Source organism: Corythoichthys intestinalis, chromosome 9 (assembly GCF_030265065.1).
Source record: "Corythoichthys intestinalis isolate RoL2023-P3 chromosome 9, ASM3026506v1, whole genome shotgun sequence".
Classification (NCBI taxonomy): Eukaryota; Metazoa; Chordata; class Actinopteri; order Syngnathiformes; family Syngnathidae; genus Corythoichthys; species Corythoichthys intestinalis.
In genome coordinates this window covers 29,438,326-29,460,664 of record NC_080403.1, presented here as the reverse complement: position 1 = coordinate 29,460,664, position 22,339 = coordinate 29,438,326, and the positions used below count along the sequence as shown (strand labels likewise).

General features: G+C 40.2%; 1 protein-coding gene across 3 annotated transcripts in view; it reads left to right on the top strand.

The window, feature by feature from the left end:
* Nucleotides 1–22,339, top strand: part of LOC130921557 (contactin-4-like) — a 262,979-nt gene that overhangs the window by 219,831 nt on the left and 20,809 nt on the right. For 2 of the 3 annotated variants that reach the window (XM_057845593.1, XM_057845592.1), the window contains 3 exons: nucleotides 5,335–5,462; nucleotides 16,144–16,319; nucleotides 19,895–20,015. In XM_057845593.1, coding sequence (XP_057701576.1) covers nucleotides 5,335–5,462; nucleotides 16,144–16,319; nucleotides 19,895–20,015 — 425 coding nt within the window. The remainder of the gene's footprint in view (nucleotides 1–5,334; nucleotides 5,463–16,143; nucleotides 16,320–19,894; nucleotides 20,016–22,339) is intronic. The other variant, XM_057845594.1, reaches the window with a different exon arrangement.

The following is a 22,339-nucleotide window of genomic DNA, read 5'->3' as shown; positions in this document are numbered from 1 at the left end:
GAAACAATGAGGTTTTGTTATAAATATAATGATAAACTTCTCTATCAGGTAGATTGAATGATGACTGTCATATGAGGTCAGTAATAGTCAGGGGTGCACATAAGTGGTCCGCATGCGCGCATGCGTACTGGACGTAGACAAAAGCGTTGGCCCTCAACGGCTTCCATACGCTTTTGCGTACCGATGGCTGACCTCTGTATTTGCGGCGGACACGAGAAAATAACTTCTCAAAATGTCGAAGAGGCAGGCCACACTGAGTAATTACTTCCGTGTTCCCCCACCGCCGTCAAAAGACAAGACAGACGACAGAGACGTCACCGGAGCTACCGAAAAAAAGGACTTTTGCTGAAAAGTGGCTACAGGAAGTACCATGGCTAGAAGCAAATGATGCTCGCACGGAAATGCGGTACAAAATGTGCCGTGAGAATCCCAATGTCGCCGATAAGAGCAGCGCATTTTATGTAGGGTCAAAGAATTTCAGCCATCCAAACTTTGAAAAGCACGAAAAAAACAGAGAGCATGTGCAATTAAGCAAACTATCGATGTCAGACATGGCCCCACTCGCCCACTGGCCCTAAGTCGCGGAATAAAGGTAATGAACAGCAACATGCACTGACAAACGTGTTTTTACTCGCATTTTACAAAGCTAAACATGCACGTTCAATGAGGTCTTATGAGGAGGACATCCCACTTTTAAAAAGGCTTGGAGTTAATGTGGGAGCCGCATAATGCCCTTTATTTTGAATTGGTGCTTTTTATTTCTTTACATTTCACTTCAAAGTAATGGCAATTTTGTTGTGCCAGTTTATGTTAATCAAGCATTAATTGTTAATATAATTAATTAAAGTTAATTGGCTCTAAGTAAAGCTTGTCATAAATTTATCGCATCAGGCGGGTCGGCTCTCAAGCTCAATGAGGACCAAGTCACATCTCCAGGTCCTCCTCTGAAAACCTGGGCAAAAAAATTATGTGCACCCCTGGTAATAGTAATTCAGACAATGACATGCACTCCTTCCTTCAGTGCAATTTCTGACCATGCTCATGCTTTGCATTTAGTAGTTAACTGACATTTTGAATGAAAGAATGGCTGATTTAGTTTTGGGTTGAGAAAGCTGTGTTTGTGTATTGAAGCAACGATCCAATGTAGAAGGCTTTAGGTGCGACTAATCATTTAGCAAATCCACCTATCTTGCTTTCTGTGGTGTCATGGCTGAGTAATTCCACTGATAGAATCTTAACCTCTATTTTCAGAAGTCCGGGTTATTTACCCTGGTAATTAAGTATGCACACACACTCACAGGCCTGAACCTGCAGCCACATTGCCAGTCAGCTATGGAATATCAGAGTCGATAAGTATTCATGAACAGTCCTGCTCGGAACACTCAAAACTGTGATTATGCATACTGTTTGCATGCTGAATCCTTATGAGTCTGTTGTTTGATAGCATAGGTAGGTTCGTGTGTTCCTGCAGAAAATGAGCAAACATTATTTCAACATCTGAACAGGGGGCTTCAGAAAGCTCCAAAACTCACTTTGTTCCAAGCTGTCGACACACAATACTCTTGTCATTTGGGGATTCGTTATTGGCACTGTGACGATTTTCTCATACAATGCAGAATTTTATCAAACAGATCAAAGACAAAATATGTAGCGTGAACCATGATTTCAAGGGTTTCAAGTGTCCCTTTGATTGAAAGGAAAGACGCCTACATCTGTTAACAGCATCTCAAAGAGAATTTAGGGACATAACAAAACCAGACCTTTTCATATTTGGAGCTGGCTCTTTCCTATAATTTCCACTTCACATGACAGCAGATATGTGACTGATGTTGTGTCTCTCTTTCATCTTGTCACATCGCAAGGAGGATCAGCTCTGCACAGCCACTTCCTCCGAGGCTTGATCTACCCCAAAATATACACACCTGTGTTTTTCCACTCACCCTACCATCCTTTTCAAAATAATCAATCTGATAGGCCCAATATTCCTGTGTCCATTAAAACCATGTGAGACAGGAATGAAAGCAATGGCACTTGCGTTCATTTTACCTGTGAATTATTGATACATGCCCCTTTGCTGGCTTCCCCAAGGAAAGAGATAGGAAACGTCTCCTTGTATAACGGGCACGCTGCACAGACATTCTGTCTAGGCTGTAGGAGAGAAGTAAAAAAAGTACAGTAGATGACTCTCAATCTTTTATTCAACACTGGTGTGCCACGACTGAATTATATTTTATTGACCTCGTCTGCTCTTACATTACCCTCAAACTAAAATAATGAACACAGACAAATGGCCCTTGAAGCTTTCCAATCTGGAGTGCTAAAAAAGCAATACAATGCATTGCAAAGCTAAGAATGGGCTTGGGCTTTTGGGATTGAACTCCCTGTATGACCCATTGTGCTTGCATTCAGCACCACTGGTTCTCTCTGTACCTAGGCTTCTCTTAAGCTGCTTTTACACTAAAATGGCACTAGCCCCATCAGCCTTTCACATTGGGCAAAATGGAGTGGCCAGGAGACATAGTGGATACCCGGTGAGACGCTACACATGTTAAAATAATTTCATGGTTATGGTTTTGGGTTAATTGGCCATTGTAATTGGGGTGAATGCAAGGAAACCTGACAGCACATAATAGGGGTTATCAAAATTTGGAGGCAACCCAGAATGGGACAAAAATCACATAATTTCCCAGCATTTCATCATTCATATAACATTTTATGACCTTGGTACAATACTGAACGTGACACTATACGACTGTCTGACACAATGTCCATAGTCTGCGAGGGTCCGTTTCATATAGGAAATTGTCCACACCACCCAGCTACAACTGAGCCAAAGTGGAGCTTGCCCTTGTCGGCTGGGCTATCTGTTCCACACGATCGGGTTTTGTTGGTGGGGAATTCCCCAGACGCAGGCTACAACAGTGGTACCTCTATTTACGAATTAATTGGTTCTGGAAGTAGTTTTGTGAACTGAAAATTCTGTAAGTAGAGATGCCTTTTCCATGTTAATGCCCTAATCCATTCCAAGCCCCCAAAATTCAGACATAAATCTTTTATATACCATTAAAATGCATCAAAACATGTAAGAAATACAAAATTAGATTATTGCACAATAAATATGAAGTGAGAGAGTGCAGAAGACAATAAAGCTGTCAGGGGGCAAATGAAGAGGATGCTGGGATACACACCTGCACATACAGTAGAGGTCACTCTTAGCCAATTAGATGCCAGGAAAATGCCAGGCAATAGCTAATGGCTGAGCAGCTATACCGTATTGGGCCGAATATAAGACAGTGTTTTTTGCATTGAAATAAGACTGAAATAGAGGGAGTCGTTATATTCGCGGTCTAGACATTATACCCATTCACGACGCTAGATGGTGCCAGATATCATTAAAGCGATGTTCTGTCATGACAGATCTCAGCCACTCTCCCCATTCACGACGCTAGATGGCGCCAGATATCATTGATGTGATGTTCTGACATGACAGATCTCAGCTACTCAAGTTTAACCAGTTTGCATTATTTTATTGCAATGTTTTTCCTTATTCAGATTTGTTTCAAGACTACAGTTACAGTTAGACTTCACTTTGATGGTCAATGCAGTTATTGCAATTTTGTTGTTTTGTCACAATAGAATGGTTTATTTACATTTCAAAAACCAGAAGCCATTCATTTACGAATGTGATTGCACTTTAGTTAACATATTTAAATGTTTAGATATTAAGATTTGAATGAGGCAAAATAACATGCTCTTTCTCTCAAATATATTGTTATAATCATTTGTTTCGGATGTACTGTAATTATTTTCTGTATAAAAATTAATTTGGTGTTCAAAAAGTCTTTTTTCAAACTGAAGTATTAAAAAAGAGGGGGTCGTCTTATAATCAGGGCTGTCTTATATTCGGGCCAATACGGTAATTATGTTATATTCAGTAAACTCTTAGAGCTGCGAGTAGCAGCCCATACTATATTTTTGCCTTTCGTATTCTGAAATTTCTTTCGTTAACAAGAGGCAATATTTTCCAGTTGAGGTGTGCCGTAACCTGAAAATTCTGTATGCAGAGACGTTCGCAATATGACGTACCACTGTATTTATTTTGTTAGTCACGCTATTTTTAGTGTAGCGTACAGCAACTACAGTATGTATGTACGCTGTCTATGTACTTGTCAATCCAAACAACTTTACAGCTCTTTTCCAGCTCCTTCTTTCTTGTGTCTGATCTGCATAATCCTTTTGCATAGTGATCCTTATGGGGAAACCTTGTACTTAGACTCAACTTGAATGACAGAGATACTTGAAACTTAGTTGAAACTAGTTGCTGTTGTATCTAAAAGAAATTGATTTTTTTTTTTTTTTTGTACTACTGCATTTTTAACGCTATAAGGTGCACTTGAAATCCTCTATTTTTCCAAATAATTGACAGTGTGTTCAAATTCTGGATATGCTTATTGACCTAGAACCTATTTTGTTGGGCATACATTCATCATTGATCAAACCCATAAATAAAGCAATTAAATATAATTAAAAACAATAATAAAAATGCTAAAATGACAAATGCATTACACTGATGTACTAACTGGCCTTACGGTATGAAAATAAACTCATTCATTGATGGTGCATTTTATTATTTGGTGCACTTTATAGTCTAAAAATACTGTAATCTTTTATTTTTTATTTGTATTGTATTGGCTCCCAAAGGAAGGAAAATAACTTGGAGGGAGAAATAGTGGTGGACTTTGTCAAAAGGACATAAATACAGTAGCTGCAGCAGACACTTTCTTCCAGAAGAGAAGCAGAAAATGAAGGTGGATTACAGTTTTTCAAGACGATGTAATCTGAAGGAGGTTACTGACTGTAACATAGTAGTAGGGGAGAGTGTCGTGAGACAGCATAGAAGTGTGCCATGTAAGATAACCCTGTTGGGGGGTGAGGAAGATTAGGGAAACAAAGCCAAGAAAGAGATCCATGTGACAGCAGCTGAGAAAAGAGCCATGCAACCCCCCCCCCCCCCCCCCCCCCCCGAAATTGTTGAGGTCCTCTTTTATCAGGTTTGCAAGATAATTTTATTCTAGTTGGTCAAAAATTGCAGCTCGATAGGGAAAATCGCTCATTGATATTTGAACTATAGAAAAGCTTTGCTCTGATTATATTAAGATTACACTAACATGGAATATAGAATATATATTATAATATATGCATTATTCTCATCTCTTTCTATTTGATATATGTAATTGTTAATAGCGTGGGTAGCCATGCATTTGTTATGTATTTGTATCAATGATGCACTTGAATGATAATTTTTTTCACATCATTTGTATATTTTGACCACAGGGTTTCCATTCTGGAAAATGGTAATCTTCGCATATGGAACGTAACCAAATCAGATGCTGGACCCTACACCTGCATGGCAAGGAACCAGTTTGGTGTGGCCAGTAGCACAGGAAGCGTCACAGTTAAAGGTACCAGTAATTTTCATTTTCATACCAAATCCAGAGCATTTCATTCCATCCGATCCCTTGGCCTAATGGCTGCATGTTTGTTTATATGAAAATTTCAGCAAGATAAAATACTAACAGGTCTCAAAATGTAAATGAGAATTATCATTCCCAGCTCTCAACTGAACTTCTCAACAAGAATATACACTGTATTTACAATTTTTTTTTTTTTTAACAAGATGGGAGGACATGCAGTTGTGCTACTGGCACGAAATGCAAATGCAGGTGTCTTCAGGCGCTTTTTTAGCTCCGTGTGAATGGAAATTATTTTTAAACACAGTGTCTGTATGCTGAACTTTTAAAAGTCACAAAGAAACCAAAAGTTAAATTTTTAATAGATCAAATATACCACTCCCTATAAAGAGCATGCAGAGCTATCTTTAAAATGAGGCTGTCACCTCGCCGTGTGTTTTTACCAGATTGTTCAAATCACTCGGCACTCTCCTCTCCTGCCTCCAGTATCTTCTGAAAATATTCTGTGTGGAAAAGACCTCATGTTGTTAGATCATCTGCAGTGGGGATTGCATTCCTGCTCTGGTGCTGTGACTTATTATACTTCATTAAAAATTAATGGGAACGGGGTATAAAGTGTTGTGCCTCTCTTCAGTGCACACTGCTGATTTTTGTGTTCTGTTTCCAGAGGGGATAGTGTTATCACCTCCTCTAGTTTGTAGAAGACTTTCTGACATATTAAGTGAACTATACCCTCACCGTGACCTAGTTTCACCAAGTTTGCCTGGTTCATTTATTATTATTTGTTCTGCTTTGAGCTTCCTGGGCTATGTTATTCATTAGATTTATTGGATTTCTGATCTTTATGGCCTCAGGGAATTATTTTTTTTAACTGATCGTCAAAATGATCTGAAATTTATTCATATACAGAACACTGGAATCTTTGACGATTTTATATAAATATATGGCGGAAAACAGACAAGACTGAAAAAGCAGTTTCTGCTCTTGCACTCCTCTTTAAAAGAAACTGCTGTATTTTAAGCCAAAACAACTGTTGTGTTTGATTAAACAATATGTCTATATGCTGCCATAGCAGATTCATGGCGCATTAAGCCCCCGAACTATTTTGAATTTGTCCGTTTTACCCTGAAAACCCCCGTTTACAGACGTCGCGCAACCACTTTTGTTTCAACCCAGCCATAAAACGAAGGTAATTATATTTATTATTTAAAATGTCAGTTGTTTTTATCTCAGAATCATTACTTGATGTCTCATATTTCGTTTGAAAAAAAAAATTGACTTTAAAAAATTATTCACTCACGTATTTTAAACTTTTAAACAAATTATGTCACAATGAAAACGATGGTGTCTATAAAAAAAAGTCACGGATATCTACCTGACAACTACCGCTTCATTGTATTTTTTTTGGTTACTGTTGCATTTTCTCCAATATGTTAGATGATAAATTATCGATCCAAACAAAAAAAAAAAAAAAAAAACATTTCAAACGGTAAATATATGAAATAGACAATCTCGACCACTCCTTAATGTCTGCGATTTCTGCATCGCGACCCCTGTTATATTACCATGTTTCACAAATAAAATCCCCCAAAAAATCCAGCTGTGGCCATTCACAGCTGTGTCTTGACACTCAGTGATACATGCTACATGGAGGTTTTGGAGCCATAATATGGAGCATAATATCTCGTTAAAGTCATGGCGTCTGTAACTGCTCTCGCGTGCTCTTACCTCCAGATAGGGTTTTGCTGTTTAAAAAACATTTAATAAAAAAAATTTATATATATATATATATATATATATATATATATATATATATATATATATATATATATATATATATATATATATATATATATATATACACATATATATATATACACACATATATATATACATATATATATATATATATATATACCCTCCTTTTCAAACGTTTTCTCCCCCCCAGAAAATTGAGATTTTAAGCTCTCCAATGATGTATCACAGGTGCAAACAGGACAATTTTCAAATGTGGCCAAATTGGGGTCTCTGAGAGGAACTTCAAGTCACCTGAGTGTTTTCCGCCATCTGAGACCCTCAATTTGGCCAACTTTCAAAATTGTCCGAAATGCATGTGTGATACATCATTGGAAAGCTTAAAATCTCAATTTTCTGGGGGAACAAAAATTTTGAACAGCAAGGCATTAAAAAAATTTAAATTAAAAAAAAAAAAAATTAAACAGCAAAACCCTAATTGGAGGCGAGAACACGCGAGAGCAGAATTAAAGACGCCACAATTTTAACAAGATATTATCGAGTACTTACCTTGTTTCGATCCAAAAACTCCATGTAGCATGTATCACTGAGTGTCAATACACAGCTGTGAATGGCCACAGCCGGATTTGTTATTAATATTATGGGTGAAACATGGTAATATAACAAGGGTCGCGATGCAGAAATCGCAGACAACAAGGAGTAGTTGAGATTTCCTTTTTCATATAGTTAGCCTTTTAAACATTTTTTTTTTTTGTGTGTGTGTGGATCGATTATTTATCATCTAACATCGGGGAAAATGCAACAGTAAGAAAAAAAAAAATACAATTAAGCGATATTTATGAGGTATATATCCGTGACTTTTTTAGACTTTTACAGAATTTTTCATTGTGACGTAATTCGTTTAAAAGTTTAAAATATGCGAGTGAATAATTTTTTAAAGTTTTTTTTTTTTTTAAACTAAAATTTAGACATCAATTAATGATTCTAAGCTAAAAATGACAGACATTTTGAAAATGAATATAATTACTTACCTTATTTTTATGGCTAGGCTGAAACAAAAGTGGTTGCGCGACGTCTGTAAACGGGGGTTTTCAGGGTAAAACGAGCAAATTAAAAATAGTTCGGAGGCTTAGTGCGCCATGAATCTGCTATGGCAGCATATAGACATATTGTTCTATCAACCACAACAGTTCTTTTGGCTTAAAATACAGCAGTTTATTTTAAAGAGGGGTGCAAGAGCAGAAACTGCTTTTTCAGTCTTGTCTGTGTTCGCCGCCATATTTTTTTTTTTATGCAAGTGAAAAGAGGTTATGCTTTTCAGTATAATTTCAACCGATCACAGTTTATTGTTTACTCTGATCATAAAGAACTTCCACTGGGAAGCAGATTGATCACCATACGGTCAGCAAATGAAAATTTGTTAAATGATGGTAATAATTTCCAGTTATCTAAACTATATGCAGGTAAGTGATGTGTGTCCTCTGTGTAACAGTTGTTTTCACACAGTATTGGAGCAAAAAAATACAATGGTATTCTACTGTGGAACTTTTAACTGTTTGGTATGAGGACATCTGTGAATATTTCACAATGTTAAATCTTGCCAGCATACGCTTTTTGCATCAGTTGTATTCTCCATTTGTTACATTTGGATTCATAGATGTTTAATTAAATGAAGGAACATCAATAGTCCTATTCTAGCCAATCATGTATAATAAATGTGTAGTGTTTTTACAACAATCCACCTGAAGTCATTTAATTTGGCGAATATTCAGGTCCAACCCTGTCATCTGCATATAACTTAAATCAAGACGTGTTTCCTTTTTCTCTGTTGAATTATAAAACAGATTTCATACATTATGAATGTGAGAAAGTCAGCAGCAGTCAAGAATGTGGAAGCGAGCTTTGAGTGCACATTGCTGCTGATTTATGACAACTCCTCACTCCCCCGCCGCCTCCACTTACCACCCCCCACTGAGAGCGCTCTGCAAAAAATGATACCTGTTTAGGATTTAGGAAAAGGTAGTCGTGGCCCAGAATGTGTGGTACAATGTTTTTAAAGAATTCATGATGAATTATTTTTCGTCTTCATTTCTATGGTCACACAATTTATATTATATTATATTATGTATTTTCCACAAGACCATGTTATAGTAGAGCTGTTGCTTTAATCCTCGGCCATTCAGGGGGCATGTTGTAACCCGCCCCTTACTGCAGCATCAGGTTGATGTCTGCATGTGTGATTTTCCAATCAGGCTGCAAGGAGCAGCGCTTGGTAATGTCTTCTCAGCATAAATAGACGCTGCTGTTATGCACTTTGCTTCATCAGGGAGTCAGGTTTATTTGACACCCATTCGGTCTTTTTCCATCATCTGATGTTCAAGCAGTTTTCTGCAGCTGATGTACAAATATTCTCCAATATGATTCTGTGCCTTTCTGTCACATTTGATATTGTCTGTTAAATGGGATGGGGTAATTTACATGCATTACTTGAGTGAAAATTGGAAACCTATTTAGTGGGGGACAAATGTGTGTTGGGAGCAGCTCTTATGGGAGATGACGGTATTATATTCCAATTGACTTTGGTAATATCAGTGCTGAATAATACCTGTCATGAAGCATTCTGAATATCATGGCGTAAATGAGTCACCTAGAAAACAGCTAAGGAGGGGCAGTCACAATAAATGAGCCTTGTTAATGTCCACATTATGCCAACACTGGGGGGATATCACCAGATTAATTAAATTTGATATGAGATGCACTAGCTGAATTTAGATACCACCATGCCTGAGCCATTGCAGTTGCAATAGAGGTCAGTGAAATTCGGAATCATATAAAATTCACCTGTTTGAGCACTTGTATAGCCTTAAGCATTATTCATTACATAACATATCCTTACACTTCTCAGCTTTGGAGAAAGCTCAAGCATTTTTTTAGTCACAGTAAACACATGGCTCAATGAATAACATTCTCACCTCCAGGCAATACAGTGCTGGGGGGGGGGTTAAATGTTTATGTTTAAAGTGTGTACAACAGGAGGGAAAAAAAGTCTTAAATAGCATTATTATGTGAACTAGAATCATATTTTGAGACGATTCGACTATATACAACAATTTGGCAAAGCGCAGATGACGAGAAATTAGTCGTCTACCGCTTAGCTACGCCTACCATTATAGGGCTCTAGCGTCCCCAGCAGGTGGATGACGTTGGCAGGAGAATGGTTACATCTGTTTTACTATTCAGCCTATTGAGGGGAAATTATTCAAAACCAAGAAAATACGACAAAGAGAGCCACAAAATGTCATTGTTTCAGTCTCTCTACGCCAATATTTTTACAGGATATTCTTGTTATCCAAGTATTTTTTTCCCCAATAGCTAAATAAATGGTAAGGTCATGACAAATAACAGTCTTGTGCTAAATGGAATATGAAATAATAAAAATGCATTTATTCACTACCACGTGGCAAAATTACTCCATAATGGTCAAGACTGTCGATTTCACCTTTACTGTCGCACCTCCCGAACAACATTTTATGCCACTTTAGTTAGTCGGCCTTTGTCATTTCCCTGCCGGCTTCGGAGAATGTGAACAAACCAAGAGGCGTGACAGCTAGCCGACATGCTAACCCAAACCGAGTGATGTTTAAAGTCTTCGAAGTGGAAAATCACACATAACTAGCCCAGATCATTTCACACGGGGGCGGGGTTGTCGAGTGTGTTCGCCAATCAGCAACCCGCCCAGCGGCGAGCAAGTTCGAGCTCGTTGTTCCCCTGCTGAGGGCTCGTTTGCGGGGAAGCAGCTGGACAATGACCGCCGGACAAACCGGCCGACGTCGGAGGAGAGTGAAGTGTAGTGTTTTGTGTTTGTAGTGTTTACTTTGTAATCGCTGTATTCTCGGCCATTTTTAACACAAAGTCGCAATTTCTGATCAAATGGAAAATTTGACAGAACATCGGGCACATGAAGAAGGCAATGAGCCCAGTATAGTGCTCTCCTGGCGGGGGGGATGTGCAACAAGCCGCCGGTCGTCGGCCAAGTGGACAAGGAGCATGTCAGCCACAAAATCCAAGCTATCTAAGTATTAAAATAATCCCAGTATTTGACATAATACAAAACACAATGTTTACTCACTTCCTCCTGAGTCCAATGGTCCCACAGTAGTAGGGCTTGTTTTGGCCAATATCCTCCTGTGAATGGGAACCTTTTGAAACCCCAAAAAGGGTCACACGCCTCTCCCGATGCAGCAAAATTTTTCTGCAGCCATTTGGCTGGCGTGATGCGAAAAATAAACAAATTAATCCGCAAAATCCGCTGAATCCGCAGTCTTTCTCATACAACATGACGGCTGGATAGTGAAGAGGACTCCACCCGTACATGTCACAGCGCCCTCTTTCTTAACTCGAGACTGGAGCCGGAAATCACTCATTTTCATGGGGCGGGATTAAAAAATTAATATATAAAACGATCGCTTCCACACACATCCAAGCGTTCCATTTCATTCATGAGCATAAAATGTCACGGACCCGACAGATGAGGACCACAAATGCGTCACGTTTACAACAATTTATTGACAAGACCAGCAGGGCAGGTGAAAAGATGGCAGCAGTACAGACAAGGGCTAGGCAGAAGTCAGGTTTCCAAAAGCAAAAGGCAGGTCAAGTTACCAGGGCAGGAGAGAAGGCGGCAGTCGGGCAGGTTCGGATTCGGCAACGAGAGTCAGATTCAGAGAGCTAGGCAGGCAGGTAACAGGCAGGCTTCGCAGACGGTCTGACAGACTGGAACTGAGAAGCAAGGCTTTAAATACACAGGTTGATTGTTGAATGAGGCAGTGCTATTGGCTGGGCTGTGAGTAGGTGAATTGAGGACAGGTGGGGATAATTGAAGGCAATTAGGCCATGCTGCAGGAGGGACTCAGGCCATGACATAAAACACCGCATGAAATATGAAATAAACACGCTTTTTGGTGTCATTCGCACTTTAAGTGCAGTGTTTCAAAAAATATGTACAACAAATGTACAATTATTTTTACGGAATTATTTTTGGGTTTATCTGTTGTTGTGACTAGATGTAGATCAGATCATAATGCATGTCCAATTTAGGCAAAAAATGACTAGCCCGCATTTACTATGTGTATACATAACCACATATTTTAACACAAAGAATATTTGTTATACTGTACTAATTTATTTAATTTTAATAAAAATATCTTTTTTTTTTGGTTGTTCATTTTTTTCAGTCTCTTATACAAAACTAAAAAAATATATATCAATGTCAGTTTATAGTAACATACTTTACTTTTTTTAAAAATTGAGGTCGGTTTATAAAAACGGGCAAATTTCGCATCCATTCTTCCATTCTAGAAATAAAACACTCTTTTAGGCTAAGTAATATATAGGCTGGATGAACACTGGTATGAAAAAGTATTTGAACCTTCTGGAATTTTGTCACATTTCTATATTCACATGTATATATATATATATATATATATATATATATATATATATATATATATATATATACATATATATATACATATATATATATATATATCTTATATTCTTATTTTAATGAGGATAGTATGCAAAAAATGACAGGGGGGGATAAGGAAGTGAACCATCACAATTAATATTTTGTGGCCCCCCTTTTGGCAGCAATAACTTCAACCAGACGCTTCCTGTAGCTGCAGAACAGTCTGGCACATAGATCAGGACAATCTTGGCTCATGCTTCTCTACAAAACTGCTTTTGTTCACTCACATTCCTGGGATGTCTGGCATGAATCGCTGTCTTTAGATCATGCCACAGCCTCTCAATGGGGTTCAAGTCTGGACTATTTTGTTCTTCTGAAACCATTCTGAAGTTGATTTACTTATGTGTTTTGGATCATTGTCTTTTTGAAGCATCCATCCTTGTTTTAGCTTCAACTGTCTGACAGACGGCCTCAGCTTTTCCTGCAAAACATCCTGATAAACGTTTGAATTCATTCTTCCATTAATGATTACACGTTGTCCAGGCCCTGAGGTAGCAAACAGCCCCAAATAATGATGCGCTCTCCACTATGGTGGGGATGAGGTGCTGATGTTGGTGAGCTGTCCCATTTTCCTCCTTACATGACGTTGTGTGTTACTCCCAAATAATTCAACTTTGGTGTCATTAGGCCACAAAATATTTTGTCAAAACTTCTGCGGAGTGTCCAAGTGCGTCTTTGCGAACATTAAACGAGCAGCAATGTTTTTTTAGACAGCAGTGGCTTCCTCCTTGGAGTCCTCCCATGAACACCGTTCTTGGCCATAGTTTTACATATACGTAGCTGATGTGTGCACAGAGATATTGGACTGTGCCAGTGATTTCTGTAAGTCTTTAGCAGACATTCTAGGGTTCTTTTTTACATCTCTGAGTATTTTGAGCAGAACTCTTGGCGTAATCTTTGGTGGATGGCCACTCCTTGGGAGAGGAGCAACAGTGCCAAACACTCTCCATTTGTAGACGTCTCTGACTGTCGATTGATGAACATCCAGACTTTAAGAGTTGTTTTCCCAGTTTTATACAAATCAACAATCCTTGGTCCAAGGTCTTCAGACAGCTCTTATGACCGAGCCAAGATGCACATCAGACAATGCTTCTCATCAAGACAATTCTTAAAAGGTGTGTGTTTTATAGTGGGCAGGGCAGCTGTAAACCGCTCATCAGTTATTGGGCACACACATAACTTAAAATGTTTGGTAAAAATTGGTTTCATTTGCTCTTTAAGTCTCCTTAGGCAAAGAGTTAACTTACTAATTTTCCCCTTCTGTCATTGTTTGCATGCTATCCTCATTAAAATATGAAAACCTATAAATGTTTGGGTGGTTTTATTTAAAGCAGACACTGTTTTTACATCTGTATGATTTTGACAAAGATCAGTTCACATTTGATGGGGATTATATGCAGAAATGTGAGAAATTCCAAAAGGTTCAGATACTTTTTCATACCACTGTATTGCTACACTGTCCGTAAGGAATGTTCTTATTTGAAAGAAAATTTGTCTATTAAAATTCATTATAGGGAAATTAGCGTTCAGTAGTGACCTGAAAAAGGGGAAATGAAAGTGTAATGTATGTGAAATTCACTTACATTCAACAAAGATTTGTGGACTTCCATCATCATTGTTTTTAATTATTATTATATTGTCGCTTCTGTGTCATATTTGTAATAAAAGTTGAAAGTAATGAGACAGAACGACTAACATTTTAGTAAAGTTGGCATGTTCATTTATTTTGGTTAATCATAGTACTGTATAATACACACAGTATATGACATTTTTCAGGTCATAAAAAGAATGGGATTTTATCAATATTGAGAGCATGACATGATCCTCATATGAGGAGTCACTCAAATGATGTCAGTGTCTCTCATTAACCCAGCTAACCACCCGGGTTACTGTCCTTTCATTTGTTGAGGCAGAGGGCAACAAGACATTACACTTGACAGAAATCAATCAAAATATGCTTAAAATCCCACTGTGTGGCCATGTAACCAACCTTACTTTCCATTTAATCTGTCAGAAATGATGACAGAGGAGGGTAATAAGGAAACCCATTCTCTTCAGCTGTCACAGTGAATCCCTGGAGCTACTTATAGAGATCAGGCTACACAAACTACAAGGAGAACAGTTCATGCGAGGGAAGAGGCAGATGCAACAACCGCGCCGGAGAAATAAAAAAAGCAAATAAAGGTTTATAGGATGTTATCGAGTTGCGTAGGTAGGGGAGTAAAATATTTCTAAAACTTAATGTGTCTCTGCGGATTGTTAGAGTTTTGTTTTGTTTCTACGCTAGCACTGTGTTTATGTATTTGTCTGTGAGCTGGATTCCTATAAATATATATAACTATACTTAAATAAAACATGTTGACTTTGACTAAACTTGGCACAATGCCCATTTGTATGGACTTTAAGAACCTTCCCATGAAAAATCGCAAACGACTGTGATGCCCTTACATTTTGTTTGGTTCAAAACAAGGTTTCATATTCTTCATTTTATTTCTCGACAACACCAGAGAAGTGCTTTTTCTTGTTTATTTTGCTCATTCAAAATAATGCAAACTTTTTTAGGTCTGACAAAGCTTAGTTTGAATGTTTTTGTAGCAACAGATTCAATACCTACCGTTCAATACTGTTCAACACCGGTCTCAAACGGTAAATAAATGTATTCTAGGCTGTTGAAATATTGATTCAATGAATGCTATCATAAATAAAGTATATGTGTTGGATTAGTCTTTGGATTTTAGTTACGTATACTTTCCCAAGGATCATTTGGCAAGTTAAGTTGAGTCTGGTGTGCAGAGTGGCAATTTAAAGTAATCACAGCACCCCCAAGAGGGAGAAGCTTGTTGTTCAGCCTTTCCTTCTCATCTGGCCTCTCTCATGTCCTTCACCCTCCTCCGGTCCCACATGCACTCAAGTGCAAATAGGGGACACTTGTCTTATTCCCTGCTGATGCCACAGCATTGCACTGCAGGTTTCAGGAGAGAACAGCGACTGCTCAAAGAGATGTTCACTGGTGTTTACTGTTTTTCTTGTGGTGTGCTTTGGGAATACCTGAAGGAGTTCCAGGCTAAAGGCTGAGTTGACAGTGACTCATTGTGACTACTCAGAATGCAGGAGAGACACGTCTCCAACCGCCAGCAGACATAAGCTTGGGCTTAAAAAAAAAAAGGGGGGGGGGGGGGGGAATTCAGCTATTGTGGCTTTGCAAGCTATGTGCTGTGCCATGTGCTCAGCCCTTTATATCGCTCTCTTAAGCATCCTGACACATTCATATTGATGATGGAAAGCATGGCTTTTCGCAAAGGCACATTCTGTCATGATCGTAAATTATACAACTTACCTATGAAAGAGTTGTCTTTGATATAACTGGTATGTTGTTATTATTTATTCCAGAGCCCACTGTCATCACCACTCAACCTGCAACCTTGGACGTTACTGTTGGGGAGAGTGTGGTCCTACCTTGTCAAGTGAGCCACGATCCTTCATTGGAACTCAAGTTCACCTGGTTCTTTAATGAGCAGCTCATTCACTTCGGCAACCATGGAGGATTTTTTGAGGAAGTGGGCGGTGTAAGTTTTTTAAATTTTTTCATTTTGAGCAGACTTTACGTATATCGCTTCTTTTTCTCTCCATACTGAACCCTTCAGTTTATGATCCATTCCATATATGGGTGTTTAGGCTAATGAGTTGCATGTCTTTTTGTGTAAATATCTCATTATACAATGTTGACACTTGTGGTTTATGGTCTAGACAGCTTGTTTAATAGAGTTAATGTATTTTCCCCTCAAAATAACTCAAAATATAGCCATTAGTATCTAAACCCCTGGCAACAAACGTGAGTCCACCCCTTAAAAACTAGGGACATCCCTAAATGTCCAAATTGAGTACTGCTTGTCATTTTCCCTCCAAAATGTCATGTGACTTGTTACAGGAGTGCTTTCTGCATTGCTGCAGAGATTGAAGAGGTGGGGGGTCAGCCTATTAGTGCTCAGACCATATGCCACACTCTACATCGAACTGGTGTGCATGGCTGTCACCCCAGGAGGAAGCCTGTTCTGAAGACGGTACACAAGAAAGCCCGCAAACAGTTTGCTGAAGACATGTCAACAAAGCACATGGATAACTGGAACCCCGTCCTATGGTCTGATGAGACGGGCGGACTTTCTTGTGTAACAGACTAACAGGCTGACTCCCCCCACCTCTTCAATCTCTGCAGCAATGCTGACAGCACTCCTGTACCGAGTCACATGATATTTTGAAGGGAAAATGACAAGCAGTACTCAGTTTGGACATTGAGGGATGTAGTTCCTATGGGGTGTACTCGCTTTTACTGCCAGGGGTTTGGATATTAACGGCTATATTTTGAGTTATTTTGAGGGGAAAATACATTAACTCTATTATATAATCTGCACACAGACTACTTTTCATTGTGTCAAAGTGTCATTTTGTCAGTGTTGTCCCATGAAAAGATATGCTTAAATATCTGCAGAAATGCGAGGGGTGTACTCACTTTTGTGATACACTGTATATATGAACAAATATATAGATATACAGTGTTGTCACAAATTATTTGAAATAGTAATTTAATAACTGATGACTGATTTCGCCTCAAAAAAGTAATCTAGTTACTTTACTGATTATTATCAAAGTAACTAAGTTACTTTCAAAGTAATTTATCAGTTACTTTTTATCAATTTTTCTGCCTTTGCCGCCTCAAGATAAGAATGACAACAGAAAATTGTCATCGTACGCAATCGACTTTCCGATAATTTAATTTAATGGGGAAGATCAGTATTTTTCACATAAGGCTTAATCTTCGAGTTAACGGAGGTTTAATTAGTCGATGGAGTTGATTTCAACTACCATTGACTCGCGCTAGCTTAGCCACTCCGGAGCCCTGAAACTAACAAATAACTGACAAACTGCATGGAATTTGTACAAATTGACTCCACCAACTAATTAAACCCCACTAACTCGAAGATGAAGCCTAGTGTCAAAAATTCTGAATTTCAGGGTAGGGTTTAGGCGTTAGGGTTAGCAGCATATCAGTACCGATGTAAAATAATGCAAATTGACTGCACAATAATAAACAACAAACAATAATGTGCAATAAACACAAAGGAGGGGGCGGGCACGGATGCGCGTGCACAACCCGAAGTACGCCGTACACACACATGATCAATTTGGCCACAAAACATGGCGGCAACTAAGCATTTTACACTCAGTCGAACTTACAACACATCCCAAAGATGATAAACGAACACGTCACCTCACGGCATAAATGTGCAACACGATTATGATGTAAACAATGCTTGCCAACTTGAAACATTGAAACGGCAAAGCTAGGAAACGGTCGCCCCATGTAGAGGGTCCAACAGCTGGAACCCTCCAGAATGAAGGAAAAAGATTCACATTCTTACATGGACGTACACAGATCAACATTCCCTCGCACATCTCAACACTCGGCTCAAATGTGCACCTGTGCTGGCAGCCTGGCGCACGCCGTTTTCAGTCCCAAAACACTTAGCGCGTGTGACTCGAGACCAAAACAGGAAGTACTGTAACTGTAAGCGGTTAGCATGGAAACGGACACGTAGCTGAAACCTTTCTAGCATTTTCTATTAAAAATGCTCTTTGTACATGACTACAATATTCTTCCTTCTACATTCTACATTATGAGGCAATAACAAAATAGTAACGCACTGACACTAAGTAAACTAACTTTAATATGATTACTGGTTTGGAAAAATGAACGCGTTAGATTACTCGTTACTCCAACGCATAACCACACACATTTTTAAATCCCTGTACAGTATGTACACAACTTTGTGAATTTATTTAATTAATTTGCAATTTTAACACTCATCTATTCCAGCCTCTACACATCACGTAAACATGCAGATAAACCAAGCTTTCAGTATTGTCTCATATCATTGCCAAGATTGCAAAGGGACAATTTACGAACAAAAGAAATAAATAAAGCAGTCCTCCCACGAGCTCCTGCTCATTATCAAACAAATATAATTATCAAGTGTAGAATTAGAGAAAAAGGAAAACCAAATACTATTTCTCTTGACCATCTCACACTCAAATGTGTGTTTATACTGTGCCATGTCTATAAAATGAAATCAAGGATAACGGTAAATAACAATTCAAGCTTATTATTACAAGTACTCAAAACTACCTTTCTTAAGAGTTGAATTACATCACTGAAACTGAAATATGAATTTCAAACTACTTACTGGTTACTTTCTCAGGACTAGTGTAAGTAATTAAAGAGAGTAGTAACTAAATGTTGAGGAAACAGGAGTTGTGGCTGACCTTTCTAAAGCATTATGCTGAATAAAGGTGAGGACAGTGAAGGACATTGAGCATTCATTAGTATTTTAATATTGATATACTCTGACTTTTTCAGAATAGTCATAACAAATTCAACTGCAGGGCTGAGAGATTGTCTCAAATGTGTTATTTATGGCCAAATAAAATTTGCATACCATTCCTCCATCCAGACACCAGAATTCCCTCTGTACTTCAGAGGATGGGTATGCAGAACACTGTATGTTGTGTACAATTGGCGTACGAGCTTATCTTTGAAAGTCTACCCTTATTTCAAAACTGTACGAAGAAAGACAAAATGGAAAACCGGAGGAGAAACTGATCGTTTATCTTATTATTCAGCTATTATAGTTTAAAATAAATGTACAGTGTAGGGTTGTGGTGTTGAGAGATTGCGGTACTCGCCTAGCTCAAAGATAAAACCACTTCACTAAATTGTTACTGTCATTGTGCCACAGCTTTCCACTGTGTCCAATTTATTAGCGTGCCTGCTCTGCTCCACTCTGTGATATTGAAAAGGTGGGAATTGCTCCCTTAAAGATCTAACTGCTCTGTGTAACTGAGCCAGACCTATATGGGTATCAGGCACAAGCTGTTCATACTTGTACGTTTTCTGTAATTAAAGTCAGGGGACAAATACACAGTGTGTCCTTGCTGAAAATGGGGTTGCCAGATGAATAACAGATTTATTTTTTAAATTAAACATGAAAATGAGGTTTGCGCCTAACCCATCTGGTTGGATTTTAGCATTCGTAGTATATTGGGAAGTTCATGGTGTATCTCTGTGTGATTTTTATTTGAATGGCAGCAGCATTCGGCAGGAGACATTATGATTCGAAACATCCAGCTGAGGCATGCTGGGAAGTACACATGTGCTGTGCAGACCAAGGTGGACAGTATATCTGTTGCTGTTGACTTGGTTGTCAGAGGTAAGCAAAACTAAAAGCATCCTCAGTGTATTCGAAATAGTGCCTTCTCACATGACTCTGATTATTTTCATTTTTTTTAATGAGTTATGCATTGATAGGCTGAAAAAGTGGAAGACTGTTAGGGCCTCCGCCCCTCCCTCCTGACACCTAACCCACCTGGGGCAGGTGCACATGTTTTTATCTGATTACAGGTTGAGACGGGTGGAGCGGCCACAGGTGAGGGCAACTAACAATCAGCCTTCCTTAAAAGCCAGTGGACGCCACCACCTCGTCGCCCGATCAACTCGTCTGGTTACTTCCGTCAGTTGTATCTCGCATTTCCTTGATTCATCGTTTTGATTACTAGTTGCTGACATTTTTGCTCTTGCCCCAGGACTTGTCTTATGCGCGCCGATTGTCGGATTCCACGCCTGCCTCTCCCCGAGCCTCCGCTTCGCCTCCCTGCTAAGCCCTCCAAGCCTGACGTCACCCGCCTTCTGCCTCGACGCTCGTGTCATCATTTTGTTCACCAATAAAATATCCATCCTCACAACCGGCTGTCTGCTTTGGGATCCCCTCCTTGCTCACGCCTCCCTAACAGATTGATCGGGCCACCATGGATCCCGCGGACAACACAGCCGGCTCACCCACGTCACTCGCCGACCACCACCAAGCCATAGACTATCTCTTCAGTAAGGTAACGGACATAACTCATGCACTCCAATCCATCCAGGCGCAACTCACACCACTACCTCAGGCGCGCACGGCCCCGTCACCCCTACGTCACCCCACCGCCTCGCCAAGCCACACGCCTGTTGCTAACCCAGCGTCATCGGCTACAGGTCGAGAACCCCACGTTCCCGCACCGGCTCCATACGACGGTAACCTTGGCACGTGTCGGGCTTTCTTAGTCCAGTGCAGCCTTGTTTTTGAGCAACAGCCGTCCATGTATCAGGGGGACAGAGCAAAGATAGCTTACCTTATTGGTAGCATGAGAGGGACCGCGTTGGATTGGGCTTCCTCCATATGGGAGCAGGGTTCCCCGTTGTGCACGTCATACTCCCGCTTCACAGAGGAGATGCGCAAAATCTTCGACCATCCCGTTCGCGGCAGAGAGGCCGCTAAGCGAATTATGTCCGTGCGTCAAGGGTCTCGGAGCGTCGCAGAATTCTCAATCGAGTTCCGGACACTAGCCGCTGAAAGCCGTTTCAACGACGCGGCGCTCCAGGAGATTTTCACCGGCGCATTGAACGAATCTCTTAAAGACGAATTGGCTACGAGGGACGAGCCGGATTCATTGGACAGTCTGATTCGATTATCGATTCAAATCGATAATCGCCAGAGGGAGAGACGACGACAACGCAAGGAACAACCGGGCGCTCCGCGCACTCGCTTCGCGGCCCTTCCGTCCCCGCCTCCACTTCCTGTACAGGTCACAGACGCTGCGCCGGCGACCCCGCCCCCTGCTGACCAGCCCGAGCCCATGCAATTGGGTCGCACCAGGCTCTCCCAAGAGGAGCGCACACGCAGGTATGCTGCTCAATTGTGCATTTACTGCGGTCAGGGAGGGCACTTTATACGCAGCTGCCCGGTGCGTCCGGGAAACTGCTAGGCTCGCCAATAGAAGAGGGACTACTGGTGAGCCACGTTTCCCAAAATTCCTCACGTCGGCTCCAGCTCACCGCTACACTCACTTGGAGGGGTCACTCCCGCACAGTCACAGCCCTAGTAGACTGTGGGTCAGATGAAAATTTCATAGATCAGAGCCTGGTGAACCAGTTGGGGCTGGAGACACACCCACTTCCTGCCCCGTTAAAGACAACTGCGCTTGATGGACAGCCTCTTTTCAGCGTGAGCCGACAGACTGAAGCCTTCGACGTCCTTTTATCTGGCAACCACAGAGAGGTGAGCTCCTTTTTCGTTTTCCGTAGTCCTCGTACACCCTTGGTCCTTGGTTTGCCTTGGTTGAGAACTCATAACCCCACCATAGACTGGACACACCCCAAGTTAACGGCATGGAGTGAATATTGTCACACTCACTGTCTGAAATCTGCCCTAGTGCCTACCCGATCGGTCCGCGAACTGGAGCAGCCTGACCTCTCGGCGGTACCAGAATGCTACCACGACCTGGGGCAAGTTTTTAGTAAGGACCAGGCAATGTCACTCCCTCCTCACCGTCCATACGACTGTGCTATCACTCTGCTTCCTGGTGCGACTCTCCCGAAGGGACGGCTTTACAACATCTCGCTACCAGAGAGGGAGGCAATGAAAGCTTACATCACGGAGTCCCTGGCCTCAGGTATTATTCGTCCTTCTTCCTCCCCAGTCGGTGCGGGGTTCTTTTT